The sequence below is a fragment of the Crocodylus porosus genome, unplaced genomic scaffold (genome assembly GCF_001723895.1).
Source record: "Crocodylus porosus isolate Cpor-Errol unplaced genomic scaffold, CroPor_comp1, whole genome shotgun sequence".
Taxonomy (NCBI): Eukaryota; Metazoa; Chordata; order Crocodylia; family Crocodylidae; genus Crocodylus; species Crocodylus porosus.
In genome coordinates this window covers 12,322,784-12,344,369 of record NW_017728911.1, presented here as the reverse complement: position 1 = coordinate 12,344,369, position 21,586 = coordinate 12,322,784, and the positions used below count along the sequence as shown (strand labels likewise).

Here is a 21,586-nt window from a genome sequence, read left to right as displayed (position 1 = left end):
CACCTACGCTGAACACCTTCAAGAGCAAATTGGATGCTTATCTTGCTGGGATCCTATGACCCCAGCTGACTTCCTGCCTTTTGGGCAGGGAGCTGGACTCAATGATCTTCTGAGGTCCCTTCCAGCCCTAATGTCTGTGAATCTATGAAATTTATGAATCTTGATTTCAGTTTGCTGGTCTGGGGATCATTCTGGCCTTTCCGGTTAATTTTAATGAGATCCTCCTGAAGAGCTCTCAAGCAAGCCAGGGTGTTATCTTTTTTTTCTTCAAGTAGTAACCATTCAAAGGAAGCCAGGAGAGAGAATTCCTCATCCAAATAAGAGTGTTAGCATCCTCCTTTTCCTCCATTAGGTCAACCTCCAGTCCATCAACTGAGTCCAGTTCAATCAAATTTGTCGATTCCTGTCTAATTGCCTTAATATCTAATTGGGTCGACTCCCTAGTTTCAGGAGCCCACTTACTTTTTCTTATCTTTTCCCGGTATGGTTGGACTTGCTGGTGGTCTCTCTTGTTACTGGGCCTAAGGTGGAATATTTTTACAAAGGGGTAAGCTTTCAAAAACAACAGAAACCCTTGTTGGGTGAACTCCCCACTTAATCAGAGCCCTCTTTCTCCTCGTGACCAGGGACAGCTCCCCGCCCCTTTACGATTGATATCCCCGCAACATCCTTTACTGTTGATATGACTGATAAACTTTATCACTATATTCCTTTTTTTACTGTGTTAATTGTGGACTTATGCATAGCATTTGTATAGATTCATGATTTGATTTATGAGCATATTTGTACTTGATTATGTTAATTCTAGGAATAGGAATCATGCTTTTATAATGGTTGGCCCTATTTTATTATCATATTCTCATTTCTGTTGTTTTTGTTTAAATTTATATTATGGTTGTATGTCTGTTATGTTGCTTTTCGGAGCATGACTTTCAGACAGAATCCTTAAAAAAATTGAATTGAAGTTTTTGTTAATATTGTTAGCTACAGACCAGAGTTTCAGTGTTAAGAAATAGAAAAATATTGATTTGTTTATTATAACATATAAAATGTAAACCATTGAAGGTCTCAAGCTACAATACTTAGAAATTACTCAAGACCAAGAGAGATGCTTGTGAATTTGTCAGCACAGAATATGCACTAAAATGTTCATAAAAACAAGTCATTTCTATTTTTTCCTTCCATAAGGCTGTCACATTTTAGACAGCAAATTAGCATAGATAAAGGTCACTTTCATTAAAATGTATAGAATGGAAATTGAGATTTCTGTTCAGGTTGGCTATTTATATATCAGGTCAGTACACAAATATAAATGAGAACTCCATGTAAATTTTAAAACAAAAGTAGAAGATTGTGAGGTACATATGGTGCTTAGAGATAAGGCTAAGCTATCGCCCTTAGCTATCTAAATTATCCTTAAATCATAAGTTCATTAAAATTTTCAGGAGCATGTGATTGTTAAGGAAAGGGTAGTGCAAATGTTGTGATAGTCAACTGAGTTATCTTACTATGAAAATATATTAAATTCTAGGTGTTGTGTTTGAATATTATTAGCTCTTTTCTTTATGGTTCAATTATTGAGACCAAGATTTGTTGCTCACCTCCAGGTTTTTTTAAGCTCCTTTGGGTGACAGAGTCACTGGTCCATGACAGCACTTGGGAGGATTATAGTTCACTAACTTTATTACGGTGACAGTTCACACCAGTTGAAAGTTTATTGTGTGTAAAGAGGTTATATGGAGTACTGTATATTCATATTTTGAAGGGAAAGCACAGCTGAGCTGTGTGATGTAAGTAAGACCAGAGTACCTAGAATATTTACAGAAAAGGAGTCAATTTCTAGGATACAGCAGAAGGGATTCAACATTATGAAGGATGAGTTCATGCTGAAATTGTTACAGCTTCTGCTCTCTTGGGGAAAAATTCCTAATTCTTCACTTAATACATTGTGTATATTTTTAAGTGTCTTCCATTATTTTGTAAAATTTATGATTTTATGGAGACAAGATCTCTGTTTCTCAGGAATTCATGTTATCTGTTGCTTACAACTCGTACAGAAAGAACAGTCAGGTTACACTAAACCGTTGGGTTTGGGGTTTTTTTTTTAAACAATTAGTAGTAGTTATTACAGCAACTGGCTGCAATGGTAAAAGACTGGGTTAAGTGACCTGAGATATAATAGAAACAAATATCCTTACAAGCAGAAATGTATTTTCTTTCTTTATATGCTACTAGTAATAATAAATAGTACTTATCATGTGAGGATCTCAGAGATTTTACACACCTTAATTAACTGTCTCACAGCACTCTTGTGAGGCAGACATTACCCTTTTTTTATTTTTTAGGGGTCAGACAACAATTGGCTTATGTAAGGTCACATAACGAGCTAAAAGTTGGGACTAGAACCCAGGGATATTGCTTACTAGACAAATGCTGAAATTGCTAAGCCAGGCATAGGTTTATAGCTTCCTGTGAGTTTGAGACAGTTGGAAAAATTGTTCAGAGCAGGTTTTCATTGGAATTTGATGATTTCTTAAAATCAAAATATACCATAGATAATGTTGTTTGACAGTTCCTTTGGAAATCGGTTAGGCCCTACTTTGGGTTGGGTACTGCAGGAGGGAGTTACCTGTAAGAGTCCTGCTTCATTTGTTACAGAATCTAGAAGGTATGAAGTAAACAAAGAAGGAAATTACAAGAAGGAAAAGGAGGGTCTTATGTTTAAGACAATTGAATGCTTCCCCGGAAAAATTAGTCTAGCCTTGCATCGGCCACCAAGTTTGTATCTGATGTTAAGAAAGTCACTTATGCCAAATTTTACATAGTAGGTTAAAGATTGTGAGTTCATCATTTTCTGCTGTGTGACTTGTACAAATTGGGGCCCCAGGTATCAAGTGCTAAGCCCAATGAAAGACGTGCATGACAAACATTGTGAGCCAGGTATTAATCATCTCAGATTGGATAGTGCAGGTAACTGGGTACTTTTGACTGGGAGTCATAGAATCATAGAAAATTCGGGTTGGAAGGGGCCACAGGAGGTCATCTAGTCCAACCTCCTGGTCAAAGCAGGACTGTTCCCAACTAGACCATCCCAGCCGAGGCTTTGTCCAGGTGGGTCTTAAAAACCTCCAAAGATGGAGACTCCACAGCGTCTCTGGCTAGCTTGTTTCAGTGCTTTACTACCCTCCTAGTGAAAAAGTTCTTCCTAATATCTAACCTAAACTTCTCTTACTGCAATTTGAGACCCTTGTTCTGTCACCAGCCACCACTGAGAACAGTCCAGTTCCATCCTCTTTGGAACCCCCCTCTAGCAGTTGAAGGCGGTTATTAAATTGCCCTGCAGTCTTCTCTTTTCTCTGAATTATATAAGGCTGGTTCCCTCAACCTCCCCTCGTAAGTCATGTTCCCCAGCCCTGTAACCATTTTTGTTGCCTTCTGCTTATTAGCCTTCTTTGCAGCAAGGGCAAACTCTTGGCTCATAGTCAGCTTATTGTCCACTGTAACCCCCAGGTCCTTTTCTGCAAAGCTGCTCCTTAGCCAAGTCCCCAGCCTGTATTGGTGCGTGAGATTATTCTGTCCTAAATGTAGGACTCTGCACTTGTTCTTATTGAACTTCATGAGATTTCTTTTTGTCCAATCCTCCAACTTGTTAAGGTCTGTCTGAATCCTAGGCCTACCCTCCAGTGTATCTACTACTCCACCCAGCTTGGTGTCATCTGTAAACTTGCTGAGGGTGCACTCTATCCTATCTTCCTGATTTTTGATGAATATATATTGAACAAAGACAGCCCCAGGACTGACCCCAGGGGCACTCCACTTGATATCAGCTGCCAGCCTGACACAAGTCATTGACTACTACCAGTTAAGACTGACAGCCCTGCCAGTTTTCTATCCACCTGACAATCCATTCATCCAATCCATTCATCCATAGTTTGGTTGTGAGAACGTTGTGGGAGACTGTACCAAGAGCTTTTCAAGAGACCAGGCTTACTCTCTGTGCCTCATCTCCCTGTTTTACACATGGAATAATGCAACTCCTTACCGCACAGGTGTTTTGCAAAGATAAATTAATTTGTTTGAAGCACTCAGATACTAAAGCAATGAGCAGCAAAGAAAATCTCAGGAGAAAATTAATAATTCTGTCTTCAGAGCCAGCTTTGAGCAGTGTACTGTGAAAAAGAAACAAGGCTACATACAGAAAATGAGGATAAAACAAAATATTGAATTGCTGCATATCACACTACACTGTCCATTCTGTATATTGAATGAGGCAAGGATACTAAAGACAAAATTATAAGTACTTGTGTAATTAGCAAGATGAAAAAGGCTTTGTGTCATGGGCTGTTGCCAGAGATGTGAGCTTCCACAACTATCTTTCAATAGGAGTGAGGGCAAACAGTCTCATGAATTTTAAGATGAACTTTTAAAATTACAGTGCTCTTACATACCGCTCGTATTTATTGCATCACCTTTGGTTGTACAGTCCTACATGTTTGCTTTATCTATTATACCAGTTTGTACTGGTTTTGCCTTCTTGAATAAATTCCAAATATTCTGATGCACTCTGGTGCTTTCCACACAACTTCAGACTTGCAGGTTTTAACTCTTAACTGCTCTTGACCTGCCTTATAGCCTGCACCTATATTTGAAAATTTGTATATCACCAAGAACAATATGTTTGTTTATAAATTGGGATGCCACTGTAACCAAGAAATTCAGAAGGAACTAGTGTTAGTTTTGAGCTTTCTCTACATAAATATTTTACTGGCTAAGGCTATTCCTATTGGTATGTCTTTGCTTTGTGTCCACTCCTGTTCTATGAGATTCAATAGGGGAAAAGTTCTGTCAGCTTTAGTTGCAAATGGGTTCTAGTTTGCTTTAGCCTGTTTAATCTTCTAATTATATTCTCTTTTATACTATAAAACGATGCATATTTTAGCTATTATTCATCTGCATGTTCATATCTCTCTCCCTTTTATTTGATAATTTCTTAGAGCAAAAAAATTTACTTTAAATTTCCAGAATATCATTGCCTTGGTAATGAATAATCTTCTCATTTTAACACATTCATATTGTTACCTTTTATTAACACCTTTATTTAATATTATCTTAGGGAAAATGAAATATTTCACAGCTCTCATTTAGTTTGAGTGTGAGTTTTAATGGCATCTGTTCATTATGACTTCATTTTATTTGATTTATGTATTTGTTAATAAAAGACAAAATCTGCACATAGTGTATTTAGATGTCATGTTGGCCTCAAAGAATAACAACATTAAAGAACCTTAACTAATATTTTAGAGGAGATCTATTTAGTGTTCTCTTTTGCAATGGTAATCTTTCATATTAATTTAAATATGATGGCGCAGTAACTGAAAGGACACAGTGGCACCATGTTGAAGATCTTGGCATGAGGATTTCTGTCCTTTGGTCATTGATCCACTACTGGTGATAGAGTTCTTAATACACTTAGAGCAATGCCAAATAAGAGTCCATGATCTTATTAAAGCATGCCATTTACCAAGCTTGGTTCCAAACTTAAACTTGTCTGTTCTTTTCAAGTAACTTTGTGCCACTTTATGATTTTATTTTGAAAGCTGTCTGAATTTTCTTTATATAGTTTAGTTCAAAGTGCAGTCATGTCTAGCTCAGTTCTGAGTTTTTTGGGTCAAATTCAAAGCAAAAATTTGGGGAAACCATATTCATAGCATCAGTGCCATGGGAGGGTTTCAGAAAGATGAAAAGTACTATTTCAGTAGCCTACTGCTTTTTTTAGGTACTAGCCTCCTCACTCAGGTTTCTTTGTGGTTTGGTTTCACAACATGTTGAAAATGTTTGACTTCCATAAGATTCTCCTCTTCTTTCAAGAAAATGATAATGAAGGAAAACTAGCATAAATTGCTGCATACAAAAACTGAGCTTCTTGCCTCACTACCATTTAGGGCGTCTCTAGAGGTAGCCAGCTATAAAGCCATGCAAGTAATTCGGTTTTTCTGCATTGTTGGCTAAACAGGAACAATTAAAAAAAAAAAAGAAATAATTTCAGGTCAGTTCAGACCAAAATATCAAACATTTTTCAGTTGAATTAAACATTTTAATTTGATTTTGGTCTTTATAAAGCCATTTGAAACCCATTTTAAAATGTTTGCATTTTTTAAAATGAAGGCATTTAAAAATGAAAAGGGCAAAACACTTTGACATTTAAAAAAATGTTCCCCCTTTTTGATTAAAATTATTCACCAGTGTGAGAGGGGAGGAGAGAGCCCCCCCCCCCGACACACTCTGATACTCACTGCAGGTGCAGCAAGGAGCTGGGTAGAGACACCAGAACAAGGAGAACAGGCGCGGCATTTTCGGTGCTGCCTGATCCTCCAAACTGGGGGGGATGAGGGGCATAGCTGGAGAGAAGCATGAGCTGCTCAAAAGGCAACTGAAGACTCGGCTGGGAGGCTGGGAGGGAGAGAGCTGGGCATCATAGGGGAGATGCCGGCAGGAGACCTGGGGAGTCCAAGCCATGGGAGCAGAGGGGAAGAGCCAAGCAGCAGTGGGCAGATGCTATGATAATTCTCGCAAAAAGCTTACCCAGGATCAAGGTAAGACTAACTGGCCTGTAGTTCCCCCGGTCCTCCTTCCTCCCTATTTTGAAGATGGGAACCACAATGGCCCTCTTCCAGTCCTCTGGCACCACACCAGAGCACCATGAGTGCTCATAAAGCCGTGCCAGGGGTCCTGCAATAACCTCTGCTATTTCCCTCAGCACTCTGGGGTGGAGATCATCCAGACCAGCTGATTTAAATATGTCCAGTCCCTCCAGAAGTTCCCTGACTAGATCCTCCCTGACCCTTGGCCTAGGTGCACCTCCCCTGGGACCTAAGCGGGGCCAGTGGGGGGGGGCTGATCCGGTCCCTGCTGGCAACAGATGGGACCCTCTGTACCTCAGGATGGAGTTGCCTGTGACGATTTGTGTCACTGTTCTCTTCATTCTCCCTGTCCACTCCCCTCCCAGGGGTTTTTGAATAGCCTGTGCCAAGTGTCTCTTTTCCAGGTGGAATTGGCTGCATCAAAGATATGGTGAGCCGCTGCATTGCATATGCACCATCTTCCTTTTCACTCCTACAGCTGAGCTACTCCTTTCTTTCCCATTTCAAATCATTCTGTTTCTTCACCAGCCCTAAATATCTGGCAAAACTCACCAAATTGGGCCCCAAACAGTTCATCCAGAATCCCTCTGTTAGCCCCTCTCTCAGCCTGTTGCATATGATTAGTGTAGCTCCACCCTCCATGTGATGGAGCCGGGCCAGGTTGCCCTGTACCTCATCTGCATATAAATTTCTAGAAGATCCCAGGATTTGTGACAAAAACACTCAGTTCCAGTCATGAGTGGTGGTCTATGAGTCATGAATGGATCCATTGTTGGGGTATCTGGAGTACACAAACACACTGAGCAGTGCGGAGCTGTGGGGTCACCTTGGCTTGGAATGCTGTTGACTGTACTGGGGCCCAGTCCAATGAACTGTATTATAAATCATGAGCCTTTGGCTTTGGATTAATATCATATGTAAGATTGAGTGTAGGGAGTATCTGTAGTCCTGGACTAAAGAGTCTTGGATGGAGGATGCTTGCCTGTAGTATCTGGAGGCATCCGAACTCCAAGACCTCTGGGCTTGGTCCTGCATGTAGAATGCCTGCCAATGGATTTGGGAGTATCTGAAGTCCCAGGGTGATAGGTCTGGGATTTCATAGACATTAGAGCTAGAAGGGACCTCAGAAGATCATCAAGTCTAGCCCCATGCCCAAAGGGCAGGAATTCAGCTGGGGTTATAGATCAAATGGAGGATGCTCTCTGGCTGTAGTGCCATACATGATGCCTAGAAACATTGAATTCTGCCTGCTCAATTGATATGTTTTTTGGAATGATTGAGTTCTGCTCAGTCGACATAATTTGGAACTGATTTGGCTAATTTGGTCTGGAACACTAAATATATAAGAAGTGGGCATGTTGCACATTCATTAATGTCTAGTAGTTACGGTGCTATTAGTTTACTACTTGCATAATGAAGTACTAACTAAATATGCATTAATGACAGTTTCTTTGCAATAGTGCTGATGCACAGTTTTTCCATGACTGTTACTGTGCAGTAGCTTATTAGCACAGTTTTGACAAGCATGCTACTGTGTAGTATTAGTATATAGGCTACCACGCAATAAGTATCTTCTGGAGATGTGCCCAGTTTGTACTATATATAAGTAGGTACAAATGCGCTGCTTAAACATGTGTTTTTGGAATACCTGTGCCACTATTTGTAGCAGTTTCAAAAAAGGTAAAATGCATCAATTACTGGAGGTATGTTTAATTGCAAGATCAGTATTTTCAAATTTGCCCTTTACTTCCATGTGCTATGGGAGAGTAGGGTCTGGCAGTAAGGAGTGGTGGAAGGGACTGCAGGGAGAAGAAATTATGGGGAGGGGGAGCTATTTGACCCCCCCCCCAATTGTTTTTCCTTCTTTAGGACTGGGAGGGGGACATATTCAAGGCAGACCTTCAATAATTCAATTCTATACCTGGAATATAATAACAAATATATATGTTTTCCATATATAGGATCTGATTATTGGGTTGAGTCTTATATTCAGAGTCATCTTGTAGTCAAGTAAATACAGTAATTCATTTTCTACCATTTCTACATTCTGTACAGAATAATATTGTTGTTATTGCTTTATCTCTTAGCGCACATTTTGATTCTTTGTGTTTAATTAGCTACTGCAGTTTGTATTTTTTAAAGCCAACTGCTTAAGGTCCTTAAGCAAACTTAATCATTCAAGATCTGGAATTCTGTCTGTTGTCCATCTCTGTTATAGAGAAGATGTGTATTATTTGTACTCTAGTTATGCCTGGGAGCCCCAAATGAGCCAGGAACCTTATGGTAGATGTTGTTCAAATGCTTAATGAGATACTATCTTTGTCCTGAAAAGCTCTTAGATAGAATGGGGAAAGGAAAGTAAATGTACAATTCACAGTCCTTGCACAACTTTGCATGGCAGGTGACTAGCACAGCCAGTGTTAGGACAGAGTTGATTTTACTCCCAGTCTGTCATCCTAACCACTAGAACTCATGGACCTTCAAGTTCATGAAACTGAAGAGTTCAGATTTAGTTTTCAGCCCATTGAAAGATCAGAATCGTAGAAATTAATGGTATGAAATACCAGATAAACTAAACTCAGTTAGCAATTTCAAGCAAAAGCATTTTTTCCCTCTCCATTCTTTTTTTCTAGTCTTGATAGTTCTCTTCCACTATACTTTCTTGCTGGACTCCTTTCTCTTTTCCACTCCCAGGACAATTCTATGTATATAGTTTCCCTACTATATATGGTCAGCAACAAAGCTCACACGGTGTTTATCTGTTGATTTGTCAACATTTTACAAAAATTTTGGCCTGGAGTAATTTATGATCTCTAAATATCCTTTCCAAATATTGGCAACTGCCAACACAGTGGGTAAGTTCTATGGGAATCCACATCTAGCAGTTCTATATGGAACAGAGTGTTTTATTTTGTGGGCAAATCTCATAAATCATAATTGGGATGTTAAACTTACAAGCTGAGGGATTTTGACCCATTTTCAACCCTTGTATTATTGATTTAAGAGGACATCTACACTGAGATATTATTAAGATCTATGCTAGAGGAAAATCAGTGGAATGTGGAACAGTTATCTTTCCCTGAGCTGCCCATTTGGTCCTGAGGTGTTAAAGCTAGAGCAGCATCCTTTTTCTTTAAGGCTCTTGCCATAGCTGGACAAGATTTGGGCAAACCTGGACACGTGAAAAAAATTCAACATTCATAACATATTTAAATACATGTTAAATATGCTGAAGTTCCTCATGCTCTTTCTTCTCAGAGGATTCTTTTCATTATTTGCTTATGCAAGTGGTCTTGATCACTTCTGCCCAGTAGCTCCCATCCAATGTATTTTCTTGCAGTGTATTTAAGGAAGTGTAACTGCAGCTAAAGTCTTTCTAATGTGTACTATACATTTTCAAAGATAACTTGAAGTGCAAGTTATATTTTTGGATAAGGGCCACCTGTGTATCCAGTACTCATGCTACTGTGTCCTTTGTCCTATAAACTTCGCTGGAATTACTCATGTCAGTAATGTTCACCAATGTGAGTAAAGGCTGTGCAGTTGTTTTGATCTGTAATATTCTCAAAATAGTTTTAAAAAATGGTGCATCAGGCATGGGGAAAAATGGGCTATCTTTAGTATAAACTAAAATGGAAAATGAAAAAGCAGATCACAAAATGCATGAGGCTGCCCAAGCAATGGAAACAAGGCATTCTTACCTAAGAGTTATCCAGGTATGGAACAAACTTCCAGAAGAAATTAGACAGATTTGGAATCTTACCATCCATAGGAAAAACTGCAGAATTTTCCTCTTTGTAAAGGCCCTGGTGCCATAAAAATAATAGCTTCTTCACCTGAAAACCTACATCCTACCCCAAGAAGAGTTGTGCCTTCGGAAAGGGAAAGATACCATGAGCGGATGCAATGAATCCAATCTGGACTTGTCCGTTCCTATTGCTTTTACATGAAAGGTTCTTGGATGCTATGGCAGTATAAAGTATATCAGCATAAAATCTAAAATATATACAATCTACAATCTAAAATAACTTATCAATAGAGTTTTGTCTTTCAGGTCATTTTACAAATATATTTTACTATAAGGTAAAGCCTAACAAGCAGGTTTTTCAGAGGATCTTCAAAAATATGTCTGTACTGTATTCTTCATGTGCATTTTTTGCATGAACAAAACAAGTAATTCCCTGTACTTGTTGAAAAGGTATAATTTTTTTGGCCGTACAATGGCAGCTGTAATTCTAAAGTCAGCACCATTTTAATCCAGAGGTAGTTAGCCATGTCTGTCTGAAATCAAGTAGTAGATAGGGTATCTGATTAAATAAGTTGTTGCCTGTGAAGGCTTATACCTTTTTGAACTAGTCTCTAAAGGTGTTTATACATGAGCTCTGGGTGGTAGGCGGGGCCTCTCTAAAGCACCCAGAGCAGCTCTAACTAAAGCATCTAGAGCATCATGTGCATCAGCATCTCCATGCTGAAAAATGGTGGCAGGGGAGCTCGCTGAACAAGCTTTAGTTAAAGCGCCCTGCTGCCATTTTTTAGCATAGGGATGCTGATGCACATGATGCTGGAGTCTGCTGTAGTGCGGTAATTATTCCCACATTCCAGCAGACTTGATTAATCAAGTCTGCTCTTATGCACTGTGTTTACAGCGCATCAGAGTAGCCTTGATGTACATGTGTAGGAGCCCTAAGGTGTCACCGTGCCCTACTTTCTGTCTCACTGTGTTCTTGATAACTCTCATATAAACAGTTCTTTTTAATAAAAAATCATTTTAGCAAATTACAGAGTCAGGTGCTGTACAGTAAAGATAAATTATGAGGAACATTTTAGAGTGAGGAAAGACTCTGTCACAGGTGAAACTTTTGTTAGGAGGTTATTTTTTGCTTTCAGCCTTTGTTTATGTGTAGTACCCATTTATTACATGAGATAAAAGCATACTGAAGATCCCTATTTCACATTAGACATGTCAAATAGCTCCTATCATGTGGGGGTGACTAACTTTCATTCAACGTAAGCAGCATGAATAGGAGCATAAATGGTCTTGGTGTAGACAGCTTTGTCTAAAATGCATTTTCCTTGTTATAAAAACTTTTTACCAGTTGAAGGACTATATTGATTTCTCTGTATGGTCTGTGCTGGTCTAGCAGGTGTACTATAGCTTTCTGACTGCTGGATTTGACACAGCTCTGAATTCAAAGTGTGGATTTCAAACCTGCTTTGTAGTATTTATCTAACAGCTGGCACCTTTTCCAACATTCCCAGAGGAGTTCAGAGGCAAGATCTCTCTCCAGAGATTTAACGTTTTCTATTTTTCAGGGGTTTGAAGACCTTAAGATTGTCTGATCATGTAGTACATGTACAGATCAGATCTTCCACTTTTCTAAAAAAAAAATTAGAGACAGGAGTTGAAAGGCTGTCTTAAATTGTTACATAAATTGTTTTGTGAGTAACGTTCTAGGTTGATTTTATAAAATAGGCAAAGTATGATGAAAATGAAGGGGGCAATATAAAGGATGTTCACTGTTTTAGTTTCATTTACAGTTTGTATTGCTCAGGGCATGACCATGCTACAGAGGAGGTAATAAACAACTACATGTGCTTTTATTCATAAATGGATAGAAAATGGTCTAATTACTGTGCTCTGCTTTTAAAAAGCATTTTGACTAATTACACTAGGTAGAGAGCATTCTAGTAGTTCAGGAGTTCAAAGCCATTCAGATATTAGAGGTGCCTGGAGCATGACTTTATTATGATATATGACATTATATTAACTTATCAGCCTCTCCTCTTGTAAGGTTTTTTTTTAAAATAGCTCTTATTTCTCTTGCTCTCCCAACTGTTTCTTTGTTAAGCAACATTGAAACAGAGGTGCCAGATTAGTCTAATTAGAAATCACAATCTGTCTTTTAATATAAAATATATGTTTAAAAACATTTAGATAGGAATAGGAGTGATGTCAGCCTTTTATTAATATGGAAAAACAAGTTAATTACGAACAAAGAAATCCACTGAAATATTGCTTTGTATAAGGTTGATTTCAGACACAGCTCTTCCATTTCCTGAAACTGCCAGAGTCCATCTTAGTTTGTTTAGCCATTAGCCAAGGCAGCTGAAGTAGTTGGGTAATATGTTACATATATGCAATTTAAGTTGCATGCTGTACTCATTAAGGTGCTGAACCAGATAGGTGTAAAGACAACTGCTGTCTCTATAGTGGCAGAACAAACATAGCACAGATGGTAACTGTACACTTTCTTCTTTATGACTCAGCCACTGTGCCTCTACCTTGATGTGAATATAAGATTAATTCAGTGTTTCTACATGGCCCATTAAATCCTTGACCCTTCAGCTCAAAATCCCAGTCAAGTTTCTAATTAGTGCCAGTTTTGGTACTGGTTTCTTCAGTCTGAGAGTCTGGGAACTGAGACCACTAAGCTCATTTCATATAGACCATTAAACTGTCATTTGATGATAATCACTTTTACTTAACACTGACCAGCGTTGGATTGGAGCCAGTAGCCTAAAGGGAAAGCACTGTATCCCATTATCAGTCCTTTAAATCATACACTTACCTGCACAAAATAGTTTAACATTTGGAACAGGGAAAGCATATAAATGAGTAGTGGAGAAAAATGGAAGTGGCTATAGGTTCATATTAATAAACTGATGAAAACTGTATAGTTAAATGTCAGGTTTACATTATTGTAGGATAGGAGTAGAAAAAGACCTTTTAAAAAAATCAAAAAACCAAAATGAGGTTAATGAATCCAATTCTGTGCTTCCTATATGACTAAAACTGTCATTGGAAGGGGAGTATAAATCAGAATGTAAAGGAAGTAAATAAAAATTGAAATACTTTAAATCAAACTACAACATGTATGCATTAAGCAAAGCATGACTTAATCAGTCTTGAAAGAAGAAAACAACTGGAAATATCTAGTGTCTTTTAAAGCCTCAAGAAAAAATGAAACAAAATAAAGACTAAAATAAGAACTCTGTGAAAATTCAAACATAAGGTTGTTAAATATTTGCTGTTCTTAATAAAGATAAAATTTTAAAACATACGGAATTTGTAACAAGAAAAAACAAAACTTTCTCAGAGCAAACGTAAGTGGGAAAGGGGGCTGGTGTACCCCTTTTTATTTGTATGAAATATAGATCTTTCACCTTCCCCTCATGCTACATTCTTTCCACTTTCTCCTCTCAAATGTATAGTTGTCCATTTCTGTTCTCCTCAACTTGCTTTTTAAATGTGTTTTTTATGACCCTTCAATTGATCACGTACATGAATTGAAAAATGTGAATTGTATCCCCTTCCCTCCCCCCTCCTTTCCTGTCGGTTGTATTTAAATCACTCCCTCTATTTGATTGCTTGCTTTCTCCGGCCAAGTCCAGATGTGCAGGGACCTTTGGTTCCCTGGGGACAACTAGCAGTGGTGCACCTTACATCACCACTATTTGTACCTGTGTCATGCCTGCTCTGGTGTGTAGCAGGTTACTCCAGGTGGGGTAAGGGAGGCTTGGCCCCAGCAGCGTTACTTGAGGTCCTTGGGGTCTCCTAGGGTTGCAGAAGTGGTGATCTTGCTGCACAGAGCCTGGCTGGCAGCAGAGCACAGCTCCTGCTGACCAAGCTCCAGCTTTGGGCTGTGCATGCTGCTGCTGCCTGTGCCACTCTGCACCCCCCCCACCCCCAGGGGTGTTGTTGGGTTTTTTGACCCCTGGATATCCAGCAGCATGGAAAACAAATGAATGTGCGGTATGTGCTGCCACAGACATGTCTGCGGCACCACATACCTCATGGCTGCGCTCATCTGAACACAGCCTCCATGTCCTTTCATAGCAGCTGACGAAATGAGCTGTGGCCCATGAAACCTCATGCATTTCTGATTCAATTAGTTTATAAGGTACAGCTCTACCCTGCCTTAATTTGTCTTGGTTTAATCTATTCTGTATGGTGCAGTAACTCCCAGTTTTTGCCTTCTAACAGTGGCCTTCTAAATAGTTCACAGAAGGCATTGAAAATAAACCCAACTCATTCTTACTTTTCAACAGTATCTACTGTTCCTAGTTTCATTTTTATGGCCCCTACTAGTCAATAGAAGTCATTTTACTTAAGGCTGTAGCAAAGATTTATATGATGAGTGTGCATCAGGACATCCCTGTCTCACACTGATAGTACTTTCTCATGTTGGAGGTAAATATAAATAGGAATGTTAACAAGTACGGCTTGGAACACTAAGTCTTTTCCCTCTGTTTGTTTTTTTTTTCAGATTAAATTTGACAGTGATGGTGTCTGCGTTTGCTGTGAAATGCAGCATCAAACATCAGGCTGCAGCAACCTTGGAGAAACGCTGAAACTGAACCCACTGCAGGAGTGCAATGTTGTAAGGCTGACTCTAAAGGTGCGATGTGAGAAGGGTTGTTAATTTATTGCCATTTAATACAGCAAGTGCATTTTGATAGCAGGATGTGCCAAAATGGGATGGCATTTGTGCACTGTCTGCTGCTTACTAGCTCATGACAAAGAGACATAGCATAAAAGAGTACCTGATACAATAAATCACAAATTACTACAGATACAGTAAAATTACATATTTACAAGATTGGTGCTTATCTTTATAGAGCACAGTCATCCTGTTAAATGACAGAACTGTATACCAGAGTACTCCTGTAAGCTTAAACTTATAATTGGAAGAGCAGTCATGACTTGAATGGTATGTGCTACTCAGAAAAGAGGGGGTTGTTGTAGCTGTGATGGTCCAGGAAATATGTGAGAAGCAAGGGTTTTTGAGGTTTGTTTTTTTCCCCTTTTGGTAATGATCTTTATTTAGACCATCTCTATAATTGGAAGATGTTAGACAAAGTCATGGGCCTAAAGGCCGCCCATACACATACGGCAGGGTGGGAGGCATTTTAATTGGCACATGTCCTGGAGATGCACTCTAATTAAAACGTTTTGGGGTTGCATGTATTGAACTGCCATGCATTTAAAAATTGCCATGGGATGCTTTATCTAAATCTCATCAAATGAGGTTTGACAAACTGCACCGTGGCCCTTTTAAAATACACAGAGATTTAATCCACATGATGCTGCAGTGACTCTGGAGCATTCTAATCAGAATGCCAAGGAGCACGTGTATAGGCAGTCCAACTGTCCTTTTTTGAGGGGAAAAAAAAAGAAAGCACTTTTCCCCACGGAGATTGTCTAACACTCTATTCAGAAAAGACAATGCCAGCCTATCACCTTTATTTTTATTTCTGCACCAATGATATATTAGGCTCCCAAGAAATAAGTAAACCTAATACATGTTAAAGGACGTGTCTACATAATGACGTTCGTATGCTTGGTTGGGCTCTTCCTAAATTCATCCTGCTTGCACCCTCACATGAATGTTCCCAATCTGGAAGTATGCTGATGAGGCCACTCCAGGGTCCTCTCCACTGGCTGCTCTCAAGAACGTTGGAGGCCAAACCTTAGTAAGAAGCTGTAGAGAGGTGCCCAGGAGCAGTTATGGTGAGATATTTTTGTGTTTGAAGAACATGCGAGAGTGCATGGGTCATACTTGGTAACGTGCCAGCCAAGACTTGCTGCTACCACAATAGAGACATGCCCCAAATCAATTTTAGGCAACATGTAAAAGTAATTCTGTTGAAATACATCTTGGAGTCTGGATCTGGATATGGACAGAGATCTCTAATGTTAGAACCATATTACCATGGGCAGCTAGTGCTGCCTCAGTCAGGGGGGGCATGTACCCCACCTGCAACCATTCCTGCTGCCCCGCAGGTGATCCCAGGACAGCTGATCGCTATGACCACTTCCAGGAGTGACTGCGGTCACTTCTGGGAGCAAGCACCAGCCGGTGCTTGCAGGGGAGGCATGTTTGCCCCCGCAACTGTCACCTAAGTGGTGAGTGCTGCTGGTCAGGGGGTGCATCCCTGTGCACCCCCCTACATGTTGCCACTGAACATTACTGTGAATCGTGTCATTATGGGAGACTTAACTTTCAAGGTACAGATTAGAGGACTAATGCTTCTAATAACAGTAGAGTGCATTTACTTGTGGATGTGATCGAGAGTGTTATTAATACCAAACAGTTAATGAACCAGTAAGAGACTATGACTTTTAAATTTAGTTTTGGTAAGTACTGAGAGGTCATTATAGAAGAACTGGTCACAGACAGTAACCTTGGATTGAGGGATCAAAGGTGATTCCCTGTAATATTAAGGAAAGGATAAACAACAGTAGGTCTGTAACTAAGGATCCTGGCTCCAAAAGGGCAAATTAAGTATTGGTAAACTAAGGGTGTGTCTACACATCACTGTATGGCAACGTTGCTATAGCACCGTGCTTTATGCTTAAGCTATACCCAGGGAGCGTGTCACTATGGTGATGTAGTTGGTGATCGTGCATAGACACACGTAATCCAAAGATTCCAAGTGGTAAAGATGAAAGCACCCTGCAAGGAACTACAGATAGATCTGGCACTATTGAGGAATTGGGCAACTAATGGCAAATTAAACTGAATGTAGGTAAGTGTAAACTGATGTACTTCAGCAAAAATAACCTAAACTACACCTATACTATGATGGACTCTACATTAGCTGTTACCAGATAGGGAAGAGTTCTGGGAGTCATTGTGGACAATTCACTAAAAACATCAGCAAACAAAATTTTAGGGATTATTAAGAAGGGAATTGTAAACAAAACTGAAAGTATCATCCTGCCCCTTTACAAATCTGTGTGTCCATACTTTGGATAGGAACAGAAGTTACACATAAACTGGTTTAAGTGATCAGAAACTGGTTTAAACCTGTAACAACAGAAGTAAGTGCACATAAAACAGTTTCCAAATGGCTGAAACTGGTTTAAGATAAACCTGGTTAAATGTAGTATCAGACTTAACTGATTTAGATCAAACTGGTTTATGGAACTTTGGTCCCAGAACCCTTCCTGGTTCAAGATAAATAACAGTCCCCCAGCTTCCTAGGATATTTTGCAGCCCTGAGCTGGGCTGTGCCATCTGCTCTAGCAGAGCAGGATTGGCCCCTCCTCTCTGCTCTCTAGCCTCAGCAATGAGGGCTGGCAGAGAATGAGTTGGAGGTAGGAAACCCAGCTAGGGACACAGCCCAGTCTGCCTGGTGTGGGAGGAGCAGCCCCTGCCTGACTTTTTTTCTCCCCCACTAGAGTGATGGGAGCAGGGGCATGGGCCAGCAGGTTCAGGTGGAGGGGAGGGAGAGGGGTTTAAACCCCCTCCATGGCCCACAGGACCCCAGTCCGGGTCTGCATGGAGGGACTGCCAAGCTCTCCCCCCCACACACACACACCACCCCAGTCAAGTGAGGAAGATAGTTAATCCGTCCTCCCACCCCTCTCCCACTGGCACAGGACCCCAGCTGGGGTCTGCCTGGTAGGGACCCAGCAGCCCCTCCCAGGCTTCCCCCCACCACACTTGCAACCAGGCAGACCCAGGCTGGTGTCCCATGCCAGTGGGAGAGGGGGGAGAGTGGGAATTAAGCCCCTCTTCCTCTCCCCACTTCACCTCAAGCTGCCAATCTGAGGCTGGCATCTGGCCATGCCCCTGCTTGAAAGGTATGCTAGTGGAACACGGAAATGGGGCAGGAAGCCTAGGAGGAGCTGCTGTGCCCCTGCCAGGCAGGCCCCAGCTGGGGTCCTGTGCTTGTGGGAGAGGGAAGGAAGGGACATTAAAACCCCCTTCCACACCTCACTCTACTGCCCCTGGCTGGGGTGTTGCCACACCCTTGCTCTCTACTAGAGGGCTTGAGGAGGGACATAAGGGTTTACAAAATACTATACGGCAAGGAGAAAGTAAATAGTTATCATTTACTATCTCTCAGAATACAAGAACTAAGGGTCACAAATTAAACTAGTAGGTCGTAAGTTTAAAACTAATAAAAAGAAGTTCTTTTTCACATAGCATATAATGAAGGTGTGAAATTCATTGTCACCAGATGTTGTGGAAGCTGGCAGGTTAGCCAAATTCAAAAAGGGATTGGACAGATTCTTGGAGATGGGGGCATCTGTAGCCATTGAGCATGGGGGTTAGGTATATAGCCTCTGAATTGGAACTTCCTGTACCTTAAATTATGGAGGCTGCATGTGAAAAAGGAACAGCAGAAGAAAACTCTGGTCATACCCAGTTCATGCTACGTGTCAGTATCTACTCTCTGTCACTGTGAGACACAGGATGTTGGGCAAGATGGACCTATGGTCTGACCCAGTAAATGGTAATTCTTATTTTCTCCTACAAAAACTGTCTGGAACATATATCCTAAGCCAGGCCTCTGTCTGAAAGACCAAGAAACTTGGGAATAAGGGAAATGTGCCAAAGTCCAAGCTGAGTAACATCTTGTTGAAATGAAAAGAGCTTCAGGCATATAAATAAAAAGAAAACAAGGAGTGAAGAAGTAGGAATGTTGGGCAGTAAAGATGGCGGTAGAAAAATAGTCTAGGTATGGCTCAGAAATAAAATAATGCTGTACCTTCAGTTTTTGACAAGAAAGATCATATGGATAGGCAGGATGACTAAAAGGACTGAAGATGTAGAAACCAAAATTAAAGTGACTATATTCAAGCTGGAAACAAAACTCAAAGAGCTTAATGCATTTGATAATCTCCATTGCAAAACTGGCACATAACATTACAGCTTCGGTAGCAAGTTTTTAATAAATCTCTCAAACTGGAATGATACTGTGATTGGAGAATATCAAATATGAAACATATATAGCTTTAAGAAGGGAAAAATGTGATTCAAGCAACTACAGGGCCATCAATGCCCTTGATATTAGGTCAGGATTTAGAGTACATTTTCAAGGAAAGAATAAAACAGACATGGAGATAAATGTCAGATGAAACAAAGTACCATATCAATCTAAAAAGGGTAGATCATGGCAATCTAACATGATGTTTTCTGTGATTACTCATTTTTCAAAGCAGAGGAAAATGAGTAGGACTTACCTATCTAGACTTCAGCAAACCAGCTGATACAGTGCTATGTAGGGGAATGAATGTGGAAAAGATGGGGATTATTATAAGAATTGTAAGGAAGTGTCTAAAGGTACATTGACAGCTGTTAGCATTGAAAGGGGAGGCAGACTGGCAGTTTACTAGTGGATGTCTCCTCCAGGATTAGTCTTCAGACCAACATAATTAAATATCTTTATTAATAATCTCAATACATAAAGTAGGAGAGCGTCAATAAAAATAGCTGATGACACACACTTGGGAGGCATCACCAGTAATAAGGAGGATTGGATTATCATAAAGGAAAAACCAGATGGCCTTGAAGACTGCAAATAGAAATGAGATGACATTCAGTAGCATAAAATAGTAGGTCACACAATTAGAGACTAATAAGAATAATTTCTGCTATGAAGTGGGAGCTCAGCATTTGGAAACAATGAAGGAAGAAAAAGTCTTGGGGTTTATTAGTTTATCATAGAATGGCTAACAGCCATGATTATAATGCAAAAAGACATCCTAGAATCAGATTTCCACAGAAGGAATCCTTAATACCAATATACAAGGTATAGTGAGAACTTCTCTAGAATATGGTTCACAGTTCTGGTCTCCCATGTTCAAGAAAGATCATTCTAACTAGAACAGATGGTCTGCTAAATCTACTGGGATGAACAGGGGAATGAAGAACCTGTCATACAAGAGGATGCTAAAAAAGCTTGGCTGCTTTAGTTGAGTGAGATGAAGTCTGAGGTTATTAAGAATGATCTTCATAAATACCAGGGGGGCTAAACATCCTGGGGGAAAAAAACCATGTAAACAGTGACAGTGTTGGCACTAACAAATAGGTATAAACTGGCCATGAATAAATTAGCCTGGACGTTAGGGGAAGGTTTCTAACCATCAGAGCAGTGAGATTCTAGAGCAGCATAGTAAGAGGAGTTGTAGAAATGTGAAACCTAACTACTCAGAATATAAAACAGGTTTATAAAAGAGATTGTGAGGTGGGCAGGGGCACTAATTTAAGTGCCTGGAGCATCTCGTGTATCAGTGTTCCCACACTGAAAAATGGTGGTGGGGGTCACTTTAATTAAACTGTCGGATGAGCTTTAGTTAAAGTGCCCCCCCCACCATTTCTCAGTGTGGAGGTACTGATATGTGAGACACTGGAGTCTGCTGGAGCGCAATAATTGCCACACTCCAGCAGACTTGATTAATCAAGTGTGCTCCAACATGCTATAATTAGTGTTTTGGAGCAGCCTCGCTGCTCTTGTATAGGGATCCATATGCTGTAGTTGTCTGTGCTTGCAGGGGCTCGATTTCATGACTTAGGATGTTCTGCTCACATAATTCTGATGGTGCCATTTTATTAAATGTTAAACATTATGACAAAATACTCTCTAGAAAGTTTGTTTAAAAACTCTTTCAGTGTGAAATTGATGTGTTTGCTTTGAGAGAAAAATATTCTCTGATTATCATATTAGAGAAAGCTGTCTCACTAGACACATGAAAAAAATCACAGCTAATCAGGTAAACAACAGGCAGCAATAACACTCAACTTCTATAATTATGATTAGTTAGTAATTGCTCTGGCTTTCTCCAAGCTGTTGTATACATTCAGTGCTTAATTCTGCCTCTTGTTTGGGAGGGAGCACCTAACTTGAAACAATGAACATAAGTGCCATACTGAGTCAGACCAATGGCCCATCTACCCCAGTGCCCTGTCTCTGACAGGGGCAGAAGTGGATACTGCAGCGGGAGAGCACTGAACCACATATCTCAAGTAATCTGTCCCCTACTCAGTACTCTCCCTGGCATTTACTTACTGGGTTAGAGATGCCAGAGGAAACATCTCCAAATGTTCTGTTCAATAGTTATTAATAGATTTTCATAGATTTCATAGACATTAGGGCTGGAAGGGACCTCGGGAGATCATCGAGTCCAGCCCCCTGCCCAAAGGGCAGGAAGT

The 21,586-nt window shown here is 40.1% G+C and overlaps 1 protein-coding gene across 2 annotated transcripts in view; it reads left to right on the top strand.

Annotated features, from left to right (window-relative positions):
• FAM189A1 (family with sequence similarity 189 member A1) overlaps window positions 1-21,586 on the top strand; it is a 431,966-nt gene that overhangs the window by 301,348 nt on the left and 109,032 nt on the right. For both annotated transcript variants that reach the window (XM_019533445.1, XM_019533446.1), the window contains one exon: window positions 14,909-15,040. In XM_019533445.1, coding sequence (XP_019388990.1) covers window positions 14,909-15,040 — 132 coding nt within the window. The remainder of the gene's footprint in view (window positions 1-14,908; window positions 15,041-21,586) is intronic.